The sequence below is a fragment of the Mesoplodon mirus genome (genome assembly GCF_964341445.2).
Source record: "Mesoplodon mirus genome assembly, chromosome: 20".
In the NCBI taxonomy this organism is placed as follows: domain Eukaryota; kingdom Metazoa; phylum Chordata; class Mammalia; order Artiodactyla; family Ziphiidae; genus Mesoplodon; species Mesoplodon mirus.
This window is the reverse complement of record NC_138996.1, coordinates 34,525,129-34,548,933: the sequence shown is the minus strand read 5'-3', so window position 1 is coordinate 34,548,933 and position 23,805 is coordinate 34,525,129. Positions and strand designations below refer to the sequence as shown.

The following is a 23,805-nucleotide window of genomic DNA, read 5'->3' as shown; positions in this document are numbered from 1 at the left end:
GAGGGGAAAGGCCAGACGTCCTGGTGAGACAAGGCTCTTCTCCTGCCCGGGTCAGAGCCACTGATGCCGTTCTCCACGTCCTCCTGACAGAGTCTCTCCCTGACCAAACCCTGCTCAGGCTCCCTTGAACTTTTCAACCAAGTCTACTTCCACATTCCTCCCTGCATTGTCCAATTTTAGCAGGAATCCTGTTAAGTCCATTTTAACCAGAAACCCTCACCCTCAATATCTGATTACCTTCCATATCTGATCAGGTTCCTCACCCCTTTCCACCCTGCAGGTGATGTCTGACCTCCCTGGCCTGCCTTCAGCGAGAATCTGTTAGGTCAGTTTAGCAAGAATCCCCCTTTACCCCGCTGCTGCTTCTTAGTAATTTCCATCCACTAAGCTCCACCTGCTCCTTGGCTATAAACCCCCACTTGTCCACGGTGAGTTCAGAGTTGTGCTGGTTTGATACTGAGGTCTCTTTCCTATTGCAATAGCTCCTGAATAAAATCTGTTTTCACCACTTTAACTCTGTCAGCTCTGGTTTTTCTCTGGCTCTGCTTCCACTGGGCAGAGGCCTGAGATGTCCTGAAGTTTACCAAGGAATTTCATAAAATAATGCAGTTAAAATACATTTAAAAAAACTGGATTAATAACCAGTGTCAGGAGCTAGCTGTATCATGAAAACCCAGAACAAAATAGGACTCTGGGTTTTACCTTTGAGTTTCCTAGGAACCACAGTGGGGGACACAAAAGGATCATAGAGTTTGTCAATGGAAGCAGTCAATTTTGATTGGAAGCCTTATCTCTACCACCTTCTACACTGTGTTAGAGAATGACTCCTACGTATGTGTGGCATGTGGTGTTTGCAGGGGATCTTATCTAATCTAATCTGGTTCTCTCATTCTCTAGCTGTGTGGACAGAGGTCCAGAGGGGATGTGATGTACGCAAGGGTGTAGGTGTCAGAAGTGGGATTCCTCCTATCCCGACACCAATGACCAGCTCGATTCGCTGGCCTGTTGCTTCATCTCACAGTGACTGTGGTCAGATGAAGAAACTTGTCTCGGTCTTCAGCCTTTCCCCCCAGCTGCTGTCCCCGTGGGTGGACTCAGACTTGGGGGTGGACGTGAGGCAAGGCTCCACAGCAGGCCTCGGGCTCACCTTCGGCCACGGCATCTGTGTGCCGGCAGTGGCAGGATGGTTCCGGTCCCTCGTGGACTCCTGCTGCTCCCCATGCCCTGAGCCACCCAGGGCTCTGCCACTAGGGTGGAAGCTTCTACCTGGGCCGGTGCCTAAGATGGGGCTGATGTTGGCCATGGTGGCGGGAAAGGGCTTGGTGGCCAGCAGAGGTGAGGCAGGCTGGGCAGGGCTGCCCTCCCCCAGTCTCCTCCCAGAGAGGGACATCGTCAGAGTTGCCCTCCCACCGTCTTGGTGTGAGGACATGGCCCCTTCAGTGGTGGCACTGAAGTAGAGTGTGGAGCTCTCCTGTCCTTCCCCTCCACCCAGCCACCCACCTGCACCCCTCCCCTGCACCCCAGAAGCAGCCCCGTCTCCTTCCTTTGGGCTGCCCTCCTGCTGCATAGCTGACGGCTTCTGGGCAGGAGTTTGGTCATGATTATCGCTGGCAAAAGAGACGTAATTTGAAGTTTCGTCAGCCTCTGCTCTGGGGACAACTCGAAGCTCAGAGCCTTCCTCTGAGGTTAGGGGGTTGTGGGGTGACAACGGGGGCTCCTGTTGGGAGGATGGGGGCTTCCTCTCCTGGTTGCAGTGTTGGCTCAAGCCCCATGGAGGGGAACAAAAGAAGCCAGGATTGTCTTCTCCAAAGAGTGCGTTGATCTTTGACACATTTCCCGTCTTCAGGGCAAGCTTCACCAATAGCCAGTGATGATGGCTGAGAAAAGAGGCCTCCCCAGCCACCTGGCTTTCCATCCCAGCCTGTGGGGGACCCCACTGTGGGCTGGGGGGCTTCCCCGGGCTTGTTAGCACATCACTTTCCTCTTGGCAGGTCCCCAGGCTCTCCGGCCCCTCCCCAGCTGGCCCCGAGGCCCGGGGAGGAGAGTCTCCCTCTGCTTTATCACCCCCTGCAATGCCACAGGACTTCCTTACAAAGCCCTGCCAGATGTCTGTGGATTTAGGATGTAGCAGGCTGTAATAAACGACCAGCGAGACACTGCCTGAAAAAGAAGAAGAAAAAGAGCACAAGGTTATCTTCTTTGAAGTCCTGCGTCCTCGCTGTGGTTTGCAGAATTCCAGGTTCTGGAATTTGGGATCCAGAACAGGACTCATTGGAGCATCAGAACTGGGTATTTGGTGGGGGGAATTTAAGTCTTTTCCAGCTCCCATAAGCTGCAAATTTGTCTACACTTGAAAATATAAGAACAAAGTCTAAGTCCGGTGGATTCTATGACTTCTTCCTTGAGGGATGCTCCAACTGAGTCCTCTGGATGTGTGTGTGTATGTGTGAGAGACAGACAGAGAGAGGTTTGGTAGAAATGATCATTTTGCTTTCAGAAAACTGGGTCAGATACTCAGAAGTCAACCATCTACTCACAGGTTGATGGATTCCAAAGCAAGGGGAGGGGGAGGTAAGGAATCATTTCAAAAACAAGACCGAAGCGGAGGTTAAACATACGCATCAAAAACCTCGTATCAAGGAACTTCCATGAACAGCAACAATACTTCCTTTGTGCATAAACATCTTAATCACCTTGTTGTCAGGTTCATTTATTTTGATCAGAAGTGTTGGCTGCGGCAATAATTCATTTAACAGAGCTTTCCAGTAATCCTCCCACGTTATTTCCAGCTTCCTGTTGTACTGGACCAAGCGCCTGGTTTCAGGGCGCCCGGTATAAACAGCATGAAACCTGACATAGGCGGGGGACGAGGGGGGAGAGCATCGGAGGGGCCAGGAAATCGCAGCAAGGATGGAGCTAGAAGGAACCTAACAGACGTCCCCTTGCATCCTCTCAGAGTATCTTTGGGGGAATGGAGACAGAATTCCTATGGGATGTGACCGAGTGTTGTTTCTGCAGGGGGCACGGCTCCGGCCATTTCTATACATTGTTCCAAGTTCTCCCAGTCAGCGTGAGGGAGGTATTGTCACTCTCCTTCTACAGTGAGTCACCCGAGGCCAAGAAATGGGAGCTGACCCCTTTTCCCTCCATCCTGCAAGTCCCAGGTACATGTGTTCAGCGAAGGTAGACTTTCCTTGATGCTGCGTGTTTCACCGGGTTCTTGGTTGCAGCCCCAGGCTGGTATGCAGTAGGTACTCAATAAATGCTTATCAAGGGAGCTCAAGATGGCAGCCAGAGCTGCTGCTTTAAAGCCTGTGCTCCGCTGACTATAATCCATGCCCCATGTTCCCACTGAGGACTCCCTCCAGCACCACAGGGGAATCAGGAGTTCAGGCTGCCCCAGGAAGCCGGGGAGAAGGACCAGCAGGCCGGGATCTGTCTGAGCCCCTCAGGCCTTCTGAACCCTGGGTGCCGAGCCTCGGACATGGCTCCCGGCTCCCTGTACCCTGGGTCAACACCCAGAGAATGAAAACATCTTCTCCTTGGAGCAACACTGGGTGGGTACCCAGCATGGCAGCTCCCAGGAGCCCCACACCTTTTAGGAATGGTGTCAGACACCTCTTTTCCAACTGGAGTGTAAAGCAGATTGGGTTGGGAGGGGGACCTTTTTACTTCCGACCCCGCTGTGCTCACAGGACTCAGTGAGAACTGGAAAATCCGAATGAGTGGTTGGGTTGCCCAGCTTCACCGTCCCTTCATCCCAAGTGTCATGGTGCCTACGCCCCCAGGAAGGATTGCTTGAGCAGTGCCAGGAGCACCAGACCCAGTGCCATGTGAGAGAGCCCGGCCGCTTCATGCCTGGGCACCCTGGGCACTTACCTGCACCCTAGCGCCTGGCATATATATTATTACTTTAAAGAGGACCAACCAGCTGTCCTACAATAGGCCAATGGTTGCCACACTGAGCTTCATCCAAACCATGGACCAGTTCTCAGCAACAAAGGAAGGGACATTGATACACACGAGGGCCCAGAAGAACTGCCAGGGGATGGTGCTCAGTGCACCAAACCAATGCCCAAAGCCACACATTGTACAATTCCAGTTGCATAACATCGTTGCAGTGACCAAATTACAGAAATGGAGGACAGGTTAGCGGTCGCCGGGGGTTACAGAGGAGGAGGAGATAAGAGGAAGTGGATATGGTTTTAACCCTTCTGGTCCTTATGGCCACGGAAGAGTTCTCTCTGCATCTTGAATGTGTCACGTCAGCATCCTGGTTCTACTGTTCTGCTTGTAGTTTTGCGGGATGCCACCACTGGGGGGACTGGGGAGGGATGCAGGGACCTCTCTGCGTTCTTTTTTCCCCTCCCTCCGTCCCTCCCTGCTACCTTTCCTTCCGTCCTTCCTTCCTTCTATTCTTTACTCTCTCTTTCAAACTCTCTCTTTCATGCACAATTTTGAAAATTTTCCCTGTTCTTTTCCGTAATACCTTCCATCCATCCTGCTAGATCCGACTCTCAAGTTATCTTCTCGGTGAATTATTTTCATGCCTCTCCAGTCACATTAGCCGTCCTTGAATCATTTCTCACTTTACACTCTTTAAAATGTTTTTTTTTTTTTTTTTTTTTTTGCGGTACGCGGGCCTCCCACTGTTGTGGCCTCTCCCGCCGCGGAGCACAGGCTCCGGACGCGCAGGCTCAGCGGCCATGGCTCACGGGCCCAGCCGCTCCGCGGCATATGGGATCTTCCCGGACCGGGGCACAAACCCGCGTCTCCTGCATCGGCAGGCGGACTCTCAACCACTGCGCCAGCAGGGAAGCCCCTAAAATGTTTTTTAAAAAACATTTATTGATGTGGAGATCTCTGTATTATTTCTGAAAACTTCAATCATCTCAAAGGTAAAAGTTTAATTTGAAAGAGAAGAGCTGACTTGGCCACCGGCATCTCTAACGAGCCTTGGTTCCTGACAACGGAGGGGGTCGAGCTTAAAGGCCACCGCTGGTTCGTGGCCCTCGAATACTTGTTTTATGGCCACGTTTATGAACCTGCTCCGTCCCTGGAAGTCTCTTCATGTCTGCAAAGGCTGGAAGCTCCGGGGCGTTTCCTCTCCCTGGTCAGTGCTACCCCGACGGGCCAGTCCAAGCCCCGGCTGCTGGCCAGTAAAAGGACCCTACTCCCAGCCACCCATCCTCCTGCGTCAGGGGTCAGGGCTGCCCGGTGGTGCCCCGACTCCCACGCGCTCCGCCCGGGACGTGGGTGGCCAGAGGCAAGGCCTTGGGGCGCGCGCAGGAGCTCGGGCCCCGAGTTGCTGCGAACAGCAGGAGAAGCCTCTGCCCTGGACCGTGTTTCAGAAGCGCAAGGACCCGCATGGAACCTTCGGGTGCTGTCCTGGAAGCTCTGGCAAAGGCTGCAGAACGAGGCACCGCCATCACCGGGCCAGCGCGTGCTGGGGCAGGAGTGCGGGGAGGAGGCCGGCGGCGGGGGTGCGTCTTCTGTTATTTTCCAAGTGCAGGAGAGGAGCTCACACCCGATCTGCTGGGCCGGGTCAGCATGGTGGGCACAGCGTGGACCCTGGAGCCGTTCCCTCATCACGAGCCGTAACGGATCATCTTCAACCGCCAGGCCCCGTGGCTCTGCGGCGCCCAGACCGCCTGACCTCGCGGCATCGCTTTACCTCGCCTGTGCCTCACCCCAGGCTGGGGGAGGCTCAGCCCCGCTCCTAGGGTTCTTGTCGAGATACCGCACGTGTGTGGAGTCAGGAAGGTCCCTGCTCTGCCCGCTCTGAACCCAGTGCCTCGATGCCGGGAAAAGAGCCGGAGCTTACGGCCTTGACCCCTGCCAGCGCGCCAGAGAGGGTCCCACCCCCGAGGCGGCCCCTGCCTCACCAGCAGCTCCTCTGAGCACAGCCAAGCAAGGCAGACGGAGGCGGATCCAGTGTCTCGTGCCCCGATGGGAGCGGCCTTGCCGCCCTCAGGGCAGGGAGCTTCCCTGGTCTCCATCCAGTTGCTTCTGAGCACCGTTTCCTACCCTTGGAGAAGCTTATTGTAAAGAAGCAAGTTGGGGGAGGGAGGGAGGGGCTAGGAAGGAGACGTGGGGTCTTACCGATCAGAAATCCAGACAAGACTCCGGCTACAGTCCACAGGCTGGTCCACGACGCTCCCTGGAGAAAATCCGTGGCCAGCAGCACGAGGACCACGTTCTCGAGCAGCATTACCTAGGGCAGCAGCAGGAGAGTCAGCACGCTTGGCCGGGTGCAGGCGGCCTTGGCACGCTCCCGGCCTGCGATCTGCTGCAGCTCCCTTCAGGGCTGGGGGCTCTGTCTTCGTGCCCACGGGGGCTCCCACTGCTGACGGGGCCCTCCTGGAAGCAGGCTCAGGGGCGAGTGAGCCTCTCTAGCAACGGGGGGCTCTCCCTGTTCTCGTGCAGCTCATTAAAATGTCTGCAGAATCATAAACGCACCGGAAATGTAAGGGCACAGCTCCCAAGGCTGGGGGTTTCCCTTTGGTGAGTCAGGTGGGGCTGACAGAGACTTTTATTTCCTACTTTATATGTTCCACAGTCTCATGTATGCACCTGTTGGCTTTACCATGCAGTCATTAAAAGTATCTGCAGAGCTCACAGTGACACTGAATTCCAGTAAGCCAGACAACACACTTTCGTAACAACTGCATTTTTTTTCGAATATTTACCTCTTTAAAGGTAAATCTGGCCCCTGGCAACCAGGTGGCAGAAGGGGAGGTACGCGTGCTGGCTGAGCAGGGAGCCCTCCTCCCTGGCCTGAAATAAGGGCAGCTCTTACAGAAGGCTCTCCGTACCTCCCGTCCAGGCAGGCTTGTTAGCTAAGGTTTCCAAAGCTAATAATTTTAGATATAAATATAAATTAATATAAAAATATTTTAATATAAAATATATCAATATAATACAAAATATATTTCTTAAAATAAGTAAATAAACGGGACGTAATTCAAAGATGATGTATTTAAACACTGTGTAGGAGACATTTTTTAAAAACCCTGAATTGTCATGCTATTATGCTAAAAGTCTTCCAAGGTCTGCCATAGCCATTCACTGGCATCATTTTAACTCTAGAAAGGTCAAATAAGGAGAGAATAAAAAATAATATTAGGGGCTGCTTAAAAATCCTAAGAATACCCACCTCCCCGTGCCTTAGGCTCTGGGCAGCTGTGTTTCAAGGGTCCAGCAGGTGTTATTTTGGTTCTAAATGGCACTGCCCAGCAGCCCAGCCTGCAAAGCTTGGAGGTGCCCTCTCTCCTTAAATCAACCACATCTCCTCAGCTGTCTGGCCCTCTTGACATATACAAACTCTTAAGTTTGTATATGTCAAAACAAAACAAAACAAAAAAACTGGTAGTGCAGACTGTGGAAAAAAAAATCCATCTCCTTTTTCCTGTCCTTACCGCCATTTCACAGTTCTGAACTTGCTACTTCCTGTCAGGGTTCTACTGCAGTCTCTCCCCCCAACCATTGTGGGGGTGACCCGTTTCACCTGCAGATCAGGCCTTGCCATCCACCCTAACACACCCGGAAACAGCCCCACCTCCACCCAGCGTCGAGTGTTCACTCCTTGACAACGCAGCGGTCCTCTTGACAGTGTGTCCTGACTCTCCGGTCCAGGGTCATCTTCCTACAGGCTGCCCCCAAAAGGACTGTGACTGCTGATGTTATGTGTCTACTTGACTGGGTCAAGGGATGCTCAGATGCTGGTAACACATTACTTCTGGGTGTATCCCGTGAGGGTGTTTTGGGAAGAGATTAGCATCTGAATCAGTAGTCTGAGTAAAGGTCACCTTCACCCATGCAGGTGGGCTCCGTCCAACCTGTTGAGGGTCTGAATAGAACAAAAAAGAGGAAGAGGGAATTCTCCTTCTCTTCCTGAGCTGAGACATCCATCTTCTCCTGTCCTTGGACACCGACCTCCTGGTTCTTGGTCTTCTGGACTTGGACTAAATTACCACGGGCTTTCCTGGTTCTCCAGCTTGCGAATGGCAGACCGTGGGACTTCTCAGCTTCCATAATTGCATGAGCGAATTCCTATAATAAATCTGCTCTTACGCTTCCATACATATCCCATTGGTTCTGTTTGTCTGGAGAACGCTGACAAATGCAATGACTTTCCATTGACAAAGACCCTCTTCTTGACCCAACGACTCAGACAGGCTCCCCAAGCCCTCTTCTGGACGAGGCCTCAGCCTTGGCCTATAAAAACTGCAGACTCGTAGCGGAAACGATCTTGCCCACCTCTGCACATTAAGAGACCCGAACCAACACTACCATAGTTTCTAACAGCTCAAGGCTGACCCCAGCCGCAATTAAGTCCCTGCCTAAGGAAGCTCAGTGCTGCCAGGAAAATGTACCGTTCACTCCAGCCAAAATCTGGTAATAGGCAGATAGGCCCCGAACCTCCTCTTAGGGGGCGCTACCTTAGAAAGTCTGCGATTATAAATCCTTTCTCCGTCCCTTTGAAATGTACATCTTTTACCACCCAGAGCTGTCTTCTCCAGGACCTGAGGACCAGCTCTCTGAAATCCACACATCCCAGGAGACGACTCTCCCAGCCCGTGAGCTCCTTGCTCTAAGGTGTGTAAACACTGCCTCCTGTTGTGAAGAGACAGGAAGTGTGTTTCTCATTCCGAAATTGCCAGCTAACACCCCAGATGGTGGGTCCCACTGACCACACCCCTTCACTCCCCGACTCTGCGTAAGCCCACGCTGTCCCACGCCATTCTCCCTTTAAAATATGCAGTCGCCTCTGCAAAATTAAGGTCGGGGTCCGTCCACGCTGGACCCCTTTCCTTGTTGTGACTGACTTAATAGAATCTGTTTTTGTCGCCATCAACTGGCGTCCGGGGTGTGTTTAACTCGGTACCGTCCACGCTGGCTTTCCTATGGCGTCCCCGCACCCCGTGGCCTGCATCGTGCTTCTGCATCTTTGCTGCTCCACGCTCGAAACTTCCGTAGCGTCTAAGTTCTGTCTTTTCCTATTCAGTTACTCTGAACTCAGTGGGCCGGTGACTAGGACAGCTGCAAAGAATTAAGCATTTGTTTCCCTTCCTTATGTAACAGCCCCTAGAACTCCTGGGACAAGGGTGTGAACGTGACAAAAACAAAGAAAGAAAAGCAGCAACTGTGAAACGTCTCCTTATGTAGTACTGCTTCTCAGGGCGCCCATGGGCATTGGCACATGAACACACTGCTCCGGCAAATGGACGATGGAAAGGTGACCCTCAGGTTTATTCACGGTGCGTGGGGGCGGGGCCCTGCCATACACTCAGCCCTCATCCCCCCGCAGTGAGATGGGCCTTGTTACTCCCGGTTTCCAGATGTGGAAACTGAGGCTTGGTGGGGCTCTGTGACTCGTTCAACATCACAGGTCCTCTTTGGTCTGTGGGCCCCATGGCCTATGGGGTCACCAAGCTCTACGGTGCTCTCCTAAAACCAGGAGGTGACCAATGCCACCCACCTGCTGCTGGACAGGAGCTGCACCTCCAGGCTCTTCTCTTTGCTCCCTGCTCCACCCTGGAGCGCCTGCACCCCTGAAAGTCTCTTCAACTTTTTGTATTAGTAACAGCCACTATTTGTTGGTTATTTCAGCCCAAGTTGTTTATTATTTAATCTTCTCAGGGACCCTGAAAAGCAGGTAGGTCTTACATCACTGTCACAGGGACACCGAGAGGTGGGTGGCTATGTCCTGATGTGCTGATGAAAAAATAGGTCCAGAGAGTTTAAATTCTTGGCCACGTCATTTGGTGACAGTTAGTGGCACAGCCAGGGTCCCACGTCAGCCCGTCTGATTCCAAAGCCTGTGCTCTGAAGCCCTGGCTGGTCCTCTCTCCTTTGCCGTTTGCAATGCAGTTCAACTTCCCCCTTTTCATCAAAAGTGTCCCTGGTCATCCCAGTGGGAAGTGACACTCCTGTGAGATTCAGACGCTGCTTTCTCTGCCAGCATTTGTCCACATTCTGCCTCTTTTTAAAACGTGTTTGGGTAGAAGTTTATCTCCTCCAGGGGACCAGAAGCAGCCTGCAGACAGGCATTACGTCATCTTTGTGTTTCTCACACTATCTAGGACCACAGCTGTAACTCAGTGATTGAGCTGATTAACAAGGGCATCGTGTATATGACACAGAATAGAACTGTGACTGTATTTTTCAGATGGGCTGACGTAGAGGGTGGCTGAAAAACATCGCCAAAGGCGCCACAGTAACTACGGGGAAACGACTGGACGTCAGGTTGCTATTTTCAGAGCCCATCATCTCTGTTCAAGACTATAATTCCCTTTAGAAATTTTCCTAAAATTAAGCTATTCCTTCTTAATAGATATGTGTGCACAAGTGCACACATGCACACACACACACACGCATGCACGCACACATTCTACGTATACAGTAAAAGCTGGGATTCAACAAGCCCGTCATCACCACTTGCCGTGTAGAACGTGGCCATCCGGCTTCGGGAAGGGCTGTCCCAGAAGTTGAGGTAACAGAGGATGTACATGGCACCCATGAGCAGGTTGAACAGCCTCCAGTGGCAGGTGCTGTCCACGATGTCACTCTGCTGAGCCACGAGCCAGAACGTCATCACCAGCCAGTGGGCACCTGCAGAGAGCGGCCTCGGAAGTCAGGGTCCTCGGGGTGGGGGTGGGGGGCTGAGGGAGGAGACGGGTGGGGGGAGGGCAGGAACTCGGAAACCAGGGCCTGTAGCCCTCCTCTCTGTTCTGACTGCATCTGACTCGGCACCCAAGAAAACAAATGAAAACCCAGAAGAGATTCAAGGGGCACAGGAAACCCACACTTTTCATTTTTGCAAGTATTATCTCACTGGATCCTCATAAAGGGTAGCTGACCTGATCTGGGGATGAGCAAACAAAAACTAGCTTCAGTAACACTCACTAAATATTGCGTACTTAGGCCTTTTTAGTTCCAGAAACTGTTTAAAGAGCCAGTGACAAAACGGATCGCTCACTGTTTTTTTAATCCCTGCTCGAAGGGCTAAAAACCTCCACATCCAGAGGAGACATCTGTACGCAGTCCAGCTGTAATATTTGTTCCTATAGTTTAGGAGGAATAACGTCATACTGGAGTTTGAACTGAAATTTTTTTTAAAAACGAATTTAAAAAAGCTAACGTCTCATTAGGAACACAATTTCTTTCACAGATTTCTGCTTTCTGCCAATAAATGTATCCCTGCTTGTTCTAGGCTCAAGTCTAAATATCTCTCAGTGTTTCTGGTTCCTTCTTGTAGAGGGTGTTCCCTGATGACCGGAAGAGATTCCTCCCTGGGCAGGGACACACAGGCCCCCTGCAGGCATCCTGCATCGTCAGGCAGACTCCCTGTCATCACTGGTCAAATCAGGTGCGGCTAGACTGAGGGCTGAGGGGGGCTTAGGATTCAGTGGAGATGTCCTGTTTGAAACAGAGAAGATGGCTAAAACTCAGCATTTGAATAACATGGAGGGCTTTGGGAGGCTATGAGCAACAGCTCAGTATGTCCTGCACGTTTCTGTATTGCGTCAGGGCACGCGGGACCTGTGCCTCCCTCCCGTTTCAGTGTCAGTTTTACTAAGGATTTTCAGCCCACGATACAGAATGTGGAGCCCTCACAGCAGCTAAAGCTGTGCTCTGGGGCTGGCTGGTCCTTTGAGGGCTGGGCTCTCTGAGCTGTGGATGCGTATCTCCAAAGAGACCCTCCATGCATTCCTCCTCTCCCTGGACACTCAAGGGCTCAATCTATTCCTCCACATTCTTGAACTTGGGCTGGCCGAGACCGCTTTGCCAGGCAGAATAGAGCAGAAGCCATGCTGATCCAGTTCCGGGCCAGTTTGAAGAGGACTGGCAGTTTCCACCCCCTTTCTCTTGGAATGCTCAGCTGACATGTCCGAATCCAGATGACTTTGCCGAAGAGAAAGGGCGGAGGAGCCCTGGGTGCCAGACGTCCGTACAGCCAGCCCAGTGGAGCCTCCCTATGGATCCAGACACCTGCTAACCTACTGCGATGGTGCGAGGACGCCCTGCCCCAGGCAAGAACCCCCAGTGGAGCCCAGTCAGCCCTCAGAACCGGGGCTGTTGGTCATGAATGGTTCTTTTTTTTTTTTTTTTTGCGGTACGCTGGCCTCTCACTGTTGTGGCCTCTCCCGTTGCGGAGCACAGGCTCCGGACGCGCAGGCTCAGCGGCCATGGCTCACGGGCCCAGCCACTCCGCGGCATGTGGGATCTTCCCGGACCGGGGCACGAACCCGTGTCCCCTGCATCGGCAGGCGGACTCCCAACCACTGCGCCACCAGGGAAGCCCCATGAATGGTCCTTTTAAGGCATTAAGTTCGGGGTGGCTTGTCAGGCAGCAATAGACAGTCGGAATGTACGCTCAGCTCACCTGCAACAACCAGAACCCAGACGCGGTAAACTTGGAAGAACAGAACCAGACTCAGAACGCGGGCTCCCACCATGCCCATCCTCCAGAGCAGCTGGCAGCCGAGGGCCGTCCACGGCATGGAGAGGTGACCCGGCTTCACGGAGCCCATGGCACGAGCATAGCACACCAGGGCCCAGGACAGCACGGACCAGGAGCACAGAGCACTGATCCCTGCGAGCGAAGCGGACAGGACAACCTCGTGTTTACAGGACGTCTAACCCCTAACGAAACCTGACTTCTCAGAGGGCATCGTCACCTCCGGGCACACACGCACGTCTTTCTCCGCTCTGAAGAAATGAGGACGTGCAGGAGAGGTGTCCTCTGCTTAGCCCATGGGTGCTTGTGCCCTCAGGTGGGCTGGGCTCTCTGTGTTCACCCTTTAAGAAAAGCATCCCAGTCGCTGCTCCTCAAGCACCTCTGGTTTATGACGAAGCAGATCCTAATGGCCTGAACGTGCTATTTCATCCCAAACGCACTTTGCCATTCAATCCACATAAAGGAGGTTTCAGAAATGAGACCAGGACATGAAATGGTTCCAGGCCCACAGGAGAGGGCCTGCACCCCGGAGTGAGAGCCGGCAGAAGATGCACGACTGCTGGGGCCTGAGCTGCTCTGTTTCCATGGCTCTCGAGGTGTGAGGCTCAGGCTGCACAGTTAGTCCCGTGAGAAACAGACACACTGATTTCGCAAGAGGCAGCACGTGGTACCTTCCCAAGGTGCTTTCAGGGTCATCTGACTCTCTGCAATTTCTGTCCCATGGACTGAGCCCCATGAAGGAAGCCGACCCCCGGGAACTCAGCGCCCCAAACAAAAGCCAGTATTAACCATGCCCTTGGCTGTCCTAATTCTCCCAAACAGGAAATCTTAGGTTGCCGGGTTTTGCTAAATAAGGCGTTTCTTTCTGTCCCCCTTGAGAAGTCGGACGGTCTGAGGTCAGTGGTAGGAGACACTCACCCGGCACGATACCAGTGAAGTCCGAGGCGAGAAAGACGTATGTTTGAAGCAGCAGGTGGGGCCCGACCTGCAGCAGGGCTTCCAGGAGGCGCAGGGCCGACAGGTCGGCCTCCTGCATCCGCAGCTGGCCCCAGGGGGAGGCCTCCCCTTTCTTCCGGAGAACAGGGGCCACGGCGTCCCAGTGCCTGAGGAAGAGGAGAGCCCAGGACTCAGAACCACACTGTGATAGCTTAAACAGGAACCCCCTTCTCTGGCTTATCGCGTAGAGACCGATAGCTTTCCAGGGGTTAACCGATCACATCTACACCCCAAGTCCCTGAGCTCTGACTCCAGAGTGAAGGTGGCACGTCTGATCCAAGTGCTGCAGCAGGTGACCTTGCCCAGCAAGGCCCGGCCAGTGGAACACACTCTGGCCACACATGGAAGGGTTGCTAGGCCGGGAGCCTGGACCACACAGGTTTGCTGCGGGCTCTCTCTGAGCCCTGCAAAGTTTAGAGCTAACCCTGAACTACCTCCCCGGCCCCAGGGCCTCTCGGGATGGGAATGAATCCACTTCCGCTGGACAGCAGGAAGGTCAGGGTGCCATTGTGGGGTGTGCAAGGACGGGCTGCCCTGGCTGCAGGGACACACATCCAGGAAAGGGAGTCAGTGCAACAGAAGAAAAAGGAGGAAACGCGCCTGTTTCATTCTACTTCCCCCAAAACCCACCCTAGAAACCTTTCTGATGCTTCCATCTTATGAAAGCCGTCTGGAGGTGCCACGGGTCGCTGTCCCGCGCCCCCAGGAGGGTCGTGCACGTATAAAAACGACACCGTTCCCCAGGCACGTGTGGGCTCTGGGGACTTCGGGTTTTCACAGCAGTTTCCCACTCACGCGCCCAGAAGCAGGAACACTGTGACCCCTACACCTGCCTGCAGCAGGGGCTGGCGTGCCTGCCAAGTCCACGTGCAATTGTGAACTTCTGTCCTGTTCAAGTTCAGAAAAACTGGGAATTGTTTTAATTTACCGACTCCTGAAAGAGAGCTGGGTGCGCCTTTCAAGTTACCCCGAACGCACCCCACTCTGATCTCCAGCCAACATTTCTACGGCCAGAGCAGAAGGGGGTCCTCTTTGAAATGGCTTTGTTCAGGGTACACAGGGCCCAGGAAAGACACGTAAGAAAGACAGCTTTCCTCTTTCATGATTTGGATCCTGGAGTGAACTGATTTCTTACTGAGTCTTTGAAGCCGTGATCTCTGACCCAAATATAAGGTTAAGAAAAAGCATATGGGGCTTCCCTGGTGGCGCAGTGGTTAAGAATCCGCCTGCCAAGGCAGGGGACACGGGTTCGAGCCCTGGTCCCGGAGGATCCCATATGCCACAGAGCAGCTAAGCCCATGTGTCACAACTACTGAGCCTGAGCTCTAGAGCTCGCAAGCCACAACTACTGAGCCTGTGCGTCACAACTACTGAGCCTGCGCTCTAGAGCCCACGAGCCACAACTACTGAGCCCATGTGCCACAACTACTGAAGCCTGTGCATCTAGAGCCCGTGCTCTGCAACAAGAGAAGCCACTGCAATGAGAAGCCCGTGCACCGCAACGAAGAGTAGCCCCCGCTCGCCGCGACTAGAGAAAGCCTGCGCGCAGCAACGAAGACCCAATGTGGCCAAAAATAAATAAATTTATTTAAAAAAAAAAAGCATATGAAGCTGAATACGGTAGCTTCCCTTTCAGTCCTGAATCCTCCATTCTGGGGACGTGCCTATTTCCCTTCCTACCCTCCCAGCCTCCTCCATTCATTTCATGTGCATCTTTATTGGGCTGCTCCCACCTGCTGGAGACTGCAGAGGCTGCAAACGAAATTGAAGACCTTCTCCGGAAGCCCAAGATTCAGTTGTGGAAAGAAAGCCATACACACGCGAAAAGTTTTAAGCAGGAAGAAAGACGTGTGAAAACGAGCGGGGCGGAAGGGGTCCCGGGGAGAGAGGAAAACATATTCAGGGAAAGGAGGGACGGGCATACTCAGGACAGGGACAAAGCCTGAGGGAGCACGGCGGCGTCGGGGGGGGCAGGAGAAGGTGGTCCTTCCTGGGGCTGGACAGCGGAGGCCTCTTCTGGCCCAGCTGAGGAGTTGGGTGTCCCTTCTGGACCAGTGGGAAACGGAGAACCAGTGGGAATGCGATTCACCTGGTTTTCCGAATCGTGTTTCTGGAACCTGCTGCAGGGGGAGGGACTCAGGCTGAGATCCCTGGTTAGGGGGGTTCGGGGGGCCCAGGTGAAAGCGGAGGTATGGGGCGGGGAGTGGGGGGAGGAGGGCGGAGGTGGGAATGGATGCTCTCCTTCCAGGTCCTCACCAGCTCCTGCCCGGATTTCTGGCCTGACCCGTGGACTCTCCCTTCTCAGTTCCTTTGCTGTGCTGTCTCTAAGGACCTTACCTGACCAGGTTACTCCTTTGCTTAAACCTTTCCAGTGGCTCTCAGACCCCTTACCTGGTGGACAAGTTCCTTCATGGTCCAGCCCAATCTGTCTCCGTCCACATTGCTCCTGTCCAGAAAATCCTTACCCTGCGCTCACAGCACAACAGACGTCTAGTTTTCCCAAACCACCACTTCCAGCACGTCTTTCTGCAGCGGCTTGGCTGTTGCCTGGGTCAGAAGTGCCTCCCCCTCCCACGTGCATCCAAGTCCACCTCATTCTTCAGCCCTCACACGACGGCCCCTGTGTCCGGACGGCGGTTCCAAACGTGAGCAGCATCAGAGTCACCAGGTGGGCTGTTTAAAGACAGGTTGCCCGGCCCCAGGCCTAGAATTTCTGATGAAACAGAAGCGTTTGGAGAATTAGGAGTTTGCCGTGATGCCATGTGGGTCCCGGTGAAGCTTGAGAATTTGCATTTTTAACGAGTTTCGGGTGACGAAGACGTCGCTGGTCCAGGGATGCACCGTGGCAAACCTGGGGGCTCCCAGCATCCTGTGAACTTCTCTCTCTTCTTCTAATTCATTGTTCCAGCTTTGTTCCCGATTTGGCCTCAGACTGTCTTAATCACGTGTCTCCAGCCCCTTTGGTCACACAAGGTTAGTAAACATGAACGAATAAATACCGAGCATACTGAGCTGTGTTGATGATGGTCTAAGATTTCTAGTTGCATTAAGAACAACATGCACTAAAAATTGACGTTTGTTAACACGTTTAATTAAACTAACTTGGTCTTTGGGATGATGTTTCTCAGCAAGCTCCACTGAACAGCTTAAATAAAAAACCAAACTTGGGCTTCCCTGGTGGCGCAGTGGTTGGGAGTCCGCCTGCCGATGCAGGGGACATGGGTTCGTGCCCCGGTGCGGGAAGATCCCACATGCCGCGGAGCGGTTGGGCCCGTGAGCCATGGTCCCTGAGCCTGCGCGTCCGGAGCCTGTGCTCCGCAACGGGAGAGGCCACAACAGTGAGAGGCCCGCGTACCGCAAAAAAAAAAAAAAAAAAAAAAAAAGCCAAACTTATCCGCTTCACCTGGAATAGTCTATCATAGCCCCACAAGGTGAAGAATTAGTGATACTTCTCTCCATCTTAACACTTTATGGTGACGTGAAAGCTGAGACAGTGAACAGTTGAGGTTTCCGCTAGGACTGTACATTTTTTTCAACTTTTTAAAATTGCGGTAAAATGCACATAACATAAAACGTACCATCTTTACCATTTTATGAGTACAGTTCAGTGACATTAATAATTTAAATTTCATAATTTAATAGATTATTGACAATTTGCAATAATTCATAATGGTGTGCAACCACCACCACCATCGTGCTCTGTAACTCTTTTCATCTTGTAAAACTGAAACTCTGTCCCCATTAAACAATAAGTCCCCGTTCCCTCCTCCCCCGGCCCCTGGCACCCCCCCCCCACTTTCTGTCTCCATGAACTTGACTCTGTGGACTTGACTACTCTAGGTGCCGCATGTAAGTGGAATTATATATTTGTCTTATTGCATGGCTTACTGCATCATGTCCTCCAGATTCATCCACGTTGTAGCATATTACAGAATTTCATTCTTTTTTTCCATTGTATGTACAGACCACGTTTTGCTTATCCATTCATCTGTTAATAGACACTTGGGTTGCTTCATGTTTTGGCTACTGTGACTAATGCTGCTAGGAACATGGGTGTACAAAGATCTCTTCCAGACCCTGCTTTCAACTTGTTTGGATATATACCCAGAAGTGGAATTGCTGGATTATATGGTACTTCCATGTTTAATTTTTTGAGGGACTACCATTCTGTTTTCCACAGTGGCTGCACCATTTTACATTTCTACCGACGGTGTGCAAGGGTTCCAATTTCTCCACATCCTTGCTAACACTTGTTTCCTGGGTTTTTTTTTTTTTTTTTTTTTTAATTTATTTTTGGCTGTGTTGGGTCTTCGTTGCTGCCCAGGGGCTTTCTCTAGTTGCTGCGAGCGGGGGCTGCTCTTCCTTGTGTTGCACGAGCTTCTCATTGCAGTGGCTTCTCTTGTTGTGGAGCATGGGCTCTAGGCGTGTGGGCTCAGTAGTCGTGGCTCGTGGGCTCTAGAGAGCAGGAGTCGTGGCTCGTGGGCTCAGTAGTTGTGGCTCGCGGGCTTGAGAGCGCAGGCTCAGTAGTTGTGGCACACGGGCTTAGTTATAGTTGCACCACAGCATGTGGGATCTTCCCGGACCAGGGCTCGAACCCCTGTCCCCTGCATTGGCAGGTGGATTCTCAACCACTGCGCCACCAGGGAAGCCCTACATTTATGTTTTAAGTCCTTGCATTTTTTACAATGCCATTTCATGAGGTTTGCGTTTAATTGGTTTTTTGTTGTCAGTAGATTCTTCTGCATTACATTACGACCTCTTTTTTATTTTTTTTGCTGTACGCGGGCCTCTCACTGTTGTGGCCTCTCCCATTGCGGAGCAAAGGCTCCAGACGCGCAGGCTCAGCGGTCATGGTTCACGGGCCCAGCCGCTCCGCGGCACGTGGGATCCTCCCGGAGCGGGGCACGAACCCGTGTCCCCTGCATCGGCAGGTGGACTCTCAACCACTGTGCCACCAGGAAAGCCCACGACCCCTTTTTTAAATGCTATTTGTATAGGGCTGTGCAAACAGAATTGTTTTGGCTCCTCCTACAGGTGCTTTCGCTGACTGCAGTTTTCTGAGCGGCTTCTTTGCTGGCCCTGCCTGGGAATCAGTCTTGCAAAGTTCGGTGTGGATGTGCTGAAAGACACTCCATTACGCAGTGTCTTCTTTGTGAAAGCCCAGTAAGCTGGTTGCAGGATAAGGAATAGATTTCTTGTTTTCTACTTTAACTTTCAAAGTTTTCTTCTAAGGAAGCAGATTTCCATTTGTTTGGTTTATTTTCTATCACACAAGCATTGCAAACCATGTAGCTTCTTATGCTTGTTACAAAACTGAGAGACAAATTTGTGGTTCACGGTGAGCAAGAGTAATTGTGCGTTTTCTGGCGTTATCTTCTTTTCCGACATTCCCTTCCGTTTCCTGGCTTTTCTCTTTTCTTTTTTTTTTCTTTTCTTTTTTCTTGCCTTTTTTTTTTGTCCTTTTAAATTATACATATATATTTTTAGTCACCTTAACTTTTTTTTTTTTTTTGGCCGCACAGAGCAGCATATGGAATCTTAGTTCCCTGACCAGGGATCAAACCTGTGTCCCCTGCAGTGGGAGCTCAGTCTTAAACACTGGACTGCCAGGGAAGTCCCACTAACTTCTTTTTTTAAATAAAAAGAGATATAGATGACTAGTTGTTTTTCCTAATTTCTAATTTTCCTGTCTCTCTTCATTTACCCATTTTAGTTTTTTAAAAAATATATATTTAGTAGTCATGGCATCATCTGAGAAATTTGGGGAAGATGAGGGGGGGGTCAGTGTTGGACACCAGCATGGAAGTGGATACATGCGAGCCTGACGCTGCCCCATCTCTGAAGAAGGCACTGGATCAAATGGGACCAAGGGTCCCCACAGAGCCCCAGAAGACAGATTTATCTGACAGTTATTCAGGAGGCTTCTCTCAAGTGACTGGCCCTGACTTCAGTCTTCTTTTGAGCTATGACATGTTTGCTTAGGGGAGAGTTGATTCCTTCTTTTTCAATGAGGTCGCAAACTTGATGACTATGACGTACCACGTGGTCCCTGGAAGGACCTGAGCCCTTAATGGTTTTCATACCAAGTTGGGCAGACAGAAGGGTCAGCACATGTGGGTAGCGCCCAGTACAGGCTCCGATCCTCCCTGAGTCCAACAGGAAAGCCACCTCTGCTCTCTTCCCACTGGTCAGAGTCCTATCGTTTCAGAGGAACCACATGGCTTGAACACAAAGGCTCAGCTTTAGGCAAAATTGCTGCAGCTGAAACTGCTTCTGGTGCCTTTAGAGATGTAGGGTTCCAGCTCCGAGGGACCCAGAGAAATTCGGGTGGTTGGGTGATGTCTTTATCAGAAGTACCCTCTGCCTCCAAGCTGAGATTCATTCCCTCCTGAGACTGGGAAATCAGAAAACTCACTTCAGCGCCTCCAAAGAAAGCCTTGGGCATGGCTTGAAGGCATAAACCACCCAGAACAGCCAGCAGCACAGCCCGAGATCTGAGACTTGGCCGTGACTCCTGATAGCCTTTCTCTCCTCAGCGTCTACAAGTTCATGTGCTCTTGAGCCGGAGGCCATCACCGAGCCGATCTCCCAATTTTCTCCCTTTTAAAATTCCTGGCAACTCTATGAGATTATGAGGCAGCTGAGAGCTGAAATTTGCCCCAGTGTAAGCTCACTGCCGCACCTCCCCTGACCCTCCAGGAATCCAGGTATCCCAGGGAAAATAACAACTTACCTGCACTGCTGGACCAAAGGCGAGCCTGCTGAGCACTAGGCCTGTCCAGGATGCTTTTTTATGGAAAAATTTGGCCCTGGCACCCAAATGGCTTCTTCTTGCAATAAAAGCTTAATGCAAATGTTACCAGGCCGACCCCACTGCTGAGTCTGCTTAAATCTGTCACCCTCCTGGAGTCAGGGAGTAGGTGTTTACATGGACCGGCCCTAACTGAGTCACTTGCCATGGCTCTAAAGGCGAGACCAACTGAATGAAACAAGAGCACATAGGATTTGGCCCAAGTCAAGAAAAAGCTTTTGAAGGGTCACGGCTCCTTCTGGTAGGAGCCCCTTGAGGATGCTCAAGGAAATTCAGGCTCGGTGAGGTGACCAATATCAGAGCAAATGTTCAAAGAGGTGGCTTCGAACATTCTCCCAAGCCTGCACTTTTGTGACCCTAAGGATGGAATATGTATGCTCAGAAGAACCCTCCTATCGCACGTGTGAAATGACGCTTCAGGGTTGAAAGGAGCTGACTTACCGCTTCCACACGCCAAGCTGGAGGAGGTGTAGCACCACCAACGAGCAGTGACTTTGATGTCCATCTTCTCGGAACCAGAGGTAGCTCAGGCCCTGCACCAAGAAGCCAGGCAGTAGCACAGAGAGGGCCAGCCACCCCCAGAGGAGCCGGCCTGTGGTGAAGTAGTAAACCACGGTGCAGAGGCCTGGGGACCAGAGGAAGGACCAGAGGGTTAGTGGAAGGCAGGAGGGAGGGACCAGCCAACGCTGTGTCCCTACGGCCAGCAGTGCTGCCTGCTACACCTAGCTTGGAGTGGGCAGAGCCTGCGGGCAGTCTAGACCAGAATGAGGTCGAATGAAAGCGCCAGAGCTTCCCAAAGGATCCCAAAGGCCCAGACACCATGGTTGTACAAAGGGACTGTCGGATCGCATGCAAAAAAAACAAAAAACAAAACACCTGGCATTTAGTATGGGCTCAAAAATGTAAAACCTCCTCTCTGGGGACGGCTTCATTTATTTTATTTTTGAGGGTTGTAGGATAGGGTCAGGGAATGCAAAGAGCTTGATAAATCTAGGTTAGGATCTGCCCTCCCTGATGAATGACAGTAGAGGTGGGTGCTTACCTCCGTACTCGTAGGTGCTCGGGACTCACAGTAATTGTTTTACAGGCCTACTGCTTGGGTTTCCCAGTGTTAGAGTTTAACATGGATTTATGGGCACATAAAGCTGTGAACTGCAGCGGTAAGAGAGCGCTGCCCCAGGTACAGACGGGAACCCTGCAGGCTCCCGGAGAAGCCGGGGCTTGGGCAGCCATTCCTTGGTGCCCAGGCTCTGTCTCTTGCTCTAATCACCCGGCACACAAGGCAAACCAGGAGCCCCAGGCACCAGAAGCCTCTGGGGGAGTCACCGCCCTGACCAGTCTGAGGAACGCTGAGGCCCAGGCGTTCCGAGCTGGGAGGGAAGGAGGAACCCACGTCCGCGGGTCCACCTGCGGTGGGTGCTGAGACCCGGGGTCCTGTCTCATCTTAGCCCTGCTCAGTGGCGGCGCTGGACCCCGGAGCTTTGGAGCCGATCTCAACCTGGGACCTCCTCTGGGCGCCTCTGAAACCTCATGGCGGGCACGACCCCGGGGGGCCTTCGTGGACCGCGGTTCAAACAAGGGACCCTCCGACGCGGCGCGGGGGCAACTCCCTCCCAGGATAAAGTGTAGAGCCAGCGCCCGCCGGGGTCCCCAAGTGCCTGCGAGCTGGGGAGTGGCGAGGAACGCTGGGGGGTCTGGATGCTGAAACCCCATTCATTCCACTCCCCCCACCCCTCCCCCCATCTGCGGGGGCCCCGCGAGGAAGAAGCGGCTGCAGGGAGCCGGGCGGCAGCGGGCGGAGGCCTCCGCTCCGGCACCGAAGGAGTTACAAGTTCAAACTGGAAAAGCGCTGAACCGCTCCGCCCTCTGGCCCCGCCTCGGCCGGCGGACCGCTCTCCCTACGCGACCTGGGCGTCCCGCGCCCGCCGCCTCCGGCCCGGCTGTACACGGTCCTCCCTCCAGATCTCCGCGGAAGCCGAGCCCAGTCCCACCACAACCTGGCCCCAAGCGGCTTCCCCCGCCGCCCAGACTCCCAGGCCGGCCGGGTAGTGGGGAGAGCAGGGCGCCCCCAGGCCCGCGTGCAGCGCCTCGGGCACCTGCAGCACTTTGCCGAGTCCTGGAGGCCTTTCTGGAGGGAAAGGGGGTGGGGGGCACGTGTGCCGCGACTCCTGCAGAGGATCACGCACCCGCTGGAGGGGCAGGAGGGAGGATCGTGCACCCGCCGCGGAGGGGCCTCGGATACACGGGGACCATGCATGCGAGGGGGAGGGGGGAGGGGGCAGGATCGTGCACCCGCCGCGCAGGGGCCTCGGATACACGGGGACCATGCATGCAAGGGGGAGGAGGGAGGATCGTGCACCCGCCGCGGAGGGGCCTCAGATACACGGGGACCATGCATGCGAGGGGGAGGGGGCAGGATCGTGCACCCGCCGCGGAGGGGCCTCAGATACAGGGGGACCATGCATGCAAGGGGGAGGAGGGAGGATCGTGCACCCGCCGCGGAGGGGCCTCGGATACACGGGGACCATGCATGCGAGGGGGAGGGGGCAGGATCGTGCAGCCGCCGCGGAGGGGCCTCGGATACACGGGGACCATGCATGCGGGGGCGGAGGGGGCGCGGCATTCATCCTCGGGGGCAATCACGCATCCCCGGGAGGGTCGTGCATTCGCGGGGATCTACCAGGGACTGGGCAGCTGGGGTGCCACCCTGCGTGCACTGGCGCGCAGTGCTGGGCGCAGGCGGGGAGAGGCCGCCGCCGTGGCCGGGGTGGCGTGTGGGTCCCCGGGCATCAGGGTGGGTCGGAGGGGTGAGCATGGCCTTGCCCGGCACTCACGCGCGCTCTGCTCGGCCGCCAGCAGCAGGGCGGAGAGGCCCAGGACCCCCGCGTGCATCCTCCGCGCCCGCCGCGCCGCTGGCCTGCCTCCCGGGCCCCCGCCCCTTCCCCTCCGGCCGCCCCGAGTCGGGGAGGGTTCCGGCCAGAGACCCGACTGCAGGATGCATTTCGGCGGAGCCTTTAGGCGCGGAGCGTCTCGTCCTGGGTTTTCCCGAGTAACTAGACGGGTCGGAGGGAGGCAGGGAGCGGGGCAGAGTTGCGCTGTCTGCTTCCTAAGCAAGGAAAGTACCGATTACACCCGGCCTCTAGATGTGCGCAGAAGCAGTTCCTCTGCCGTCCCCCAACCTTATAACGGGCCCTGGAAAAGTACTACGTGAACCTTAGGACCGCAGGTCGGTGGTCAGCAGGAAGTTAAACTGGCCACCGCCTCCGGAGCCGCTGAAAGGCAGTCTGGTCAACCACTAGGCAGAGAGCACATGTAGGTCTATGGAAGGAGTTGAGTTAGAACCGTTAATTAGTCTTTTCAAAATCTTAGAGGGCATGTAAACTGGTATCTTCTCCTGTATTTCCCTCTCAACTCCATCCCGATCTCTGTCCTCACAAAAGGTTTTTTTCCACATGGGCTTGAGGGTTAATCAAGATTCCCACGCGCAAGAAGTAAAACTGCCCACTGGAAAACTTTCTTCCAGGACATACATCTA

The 23,805-nt window shown here is 53.6% G+C and overlaps 1 protein-coding gene across 1 annotated transcript; it reads right to left on the bottom strand.

The window, feature by feature from the left end:
• Positions 1–1,030: 1,030 nt before the first annotated feature.
• On the bottom strand, positions 1,031–23,192 carry XKR5 (XK related 5; the record flags this gene model as incomplete). The annotated part of the gene is made up of 7 exons (XM_082608800.1): positions 23,105–23,192; positions 20,712–20,895; positions 13,382–13,566; positions 12,389–12,598; positions 10,445–10,614; positions 6,103–6,214; positions 1,031–2,160 (listed from the first exon to the last, which is right to left on the bottom strand). The coding sequence occupies exons 1-7, from the start codon at positions 23,160–23,162 to the stop codon at positions 1,031–1,033; spliced, it is 2,049 nt and encodes a 682-aa protein (XP_082464926.1). The 5' UTR covers positions 23,163–23,192.
• Between the last annotated feature and the right edge of the window lie 613 nt (positions 23,193–23,805).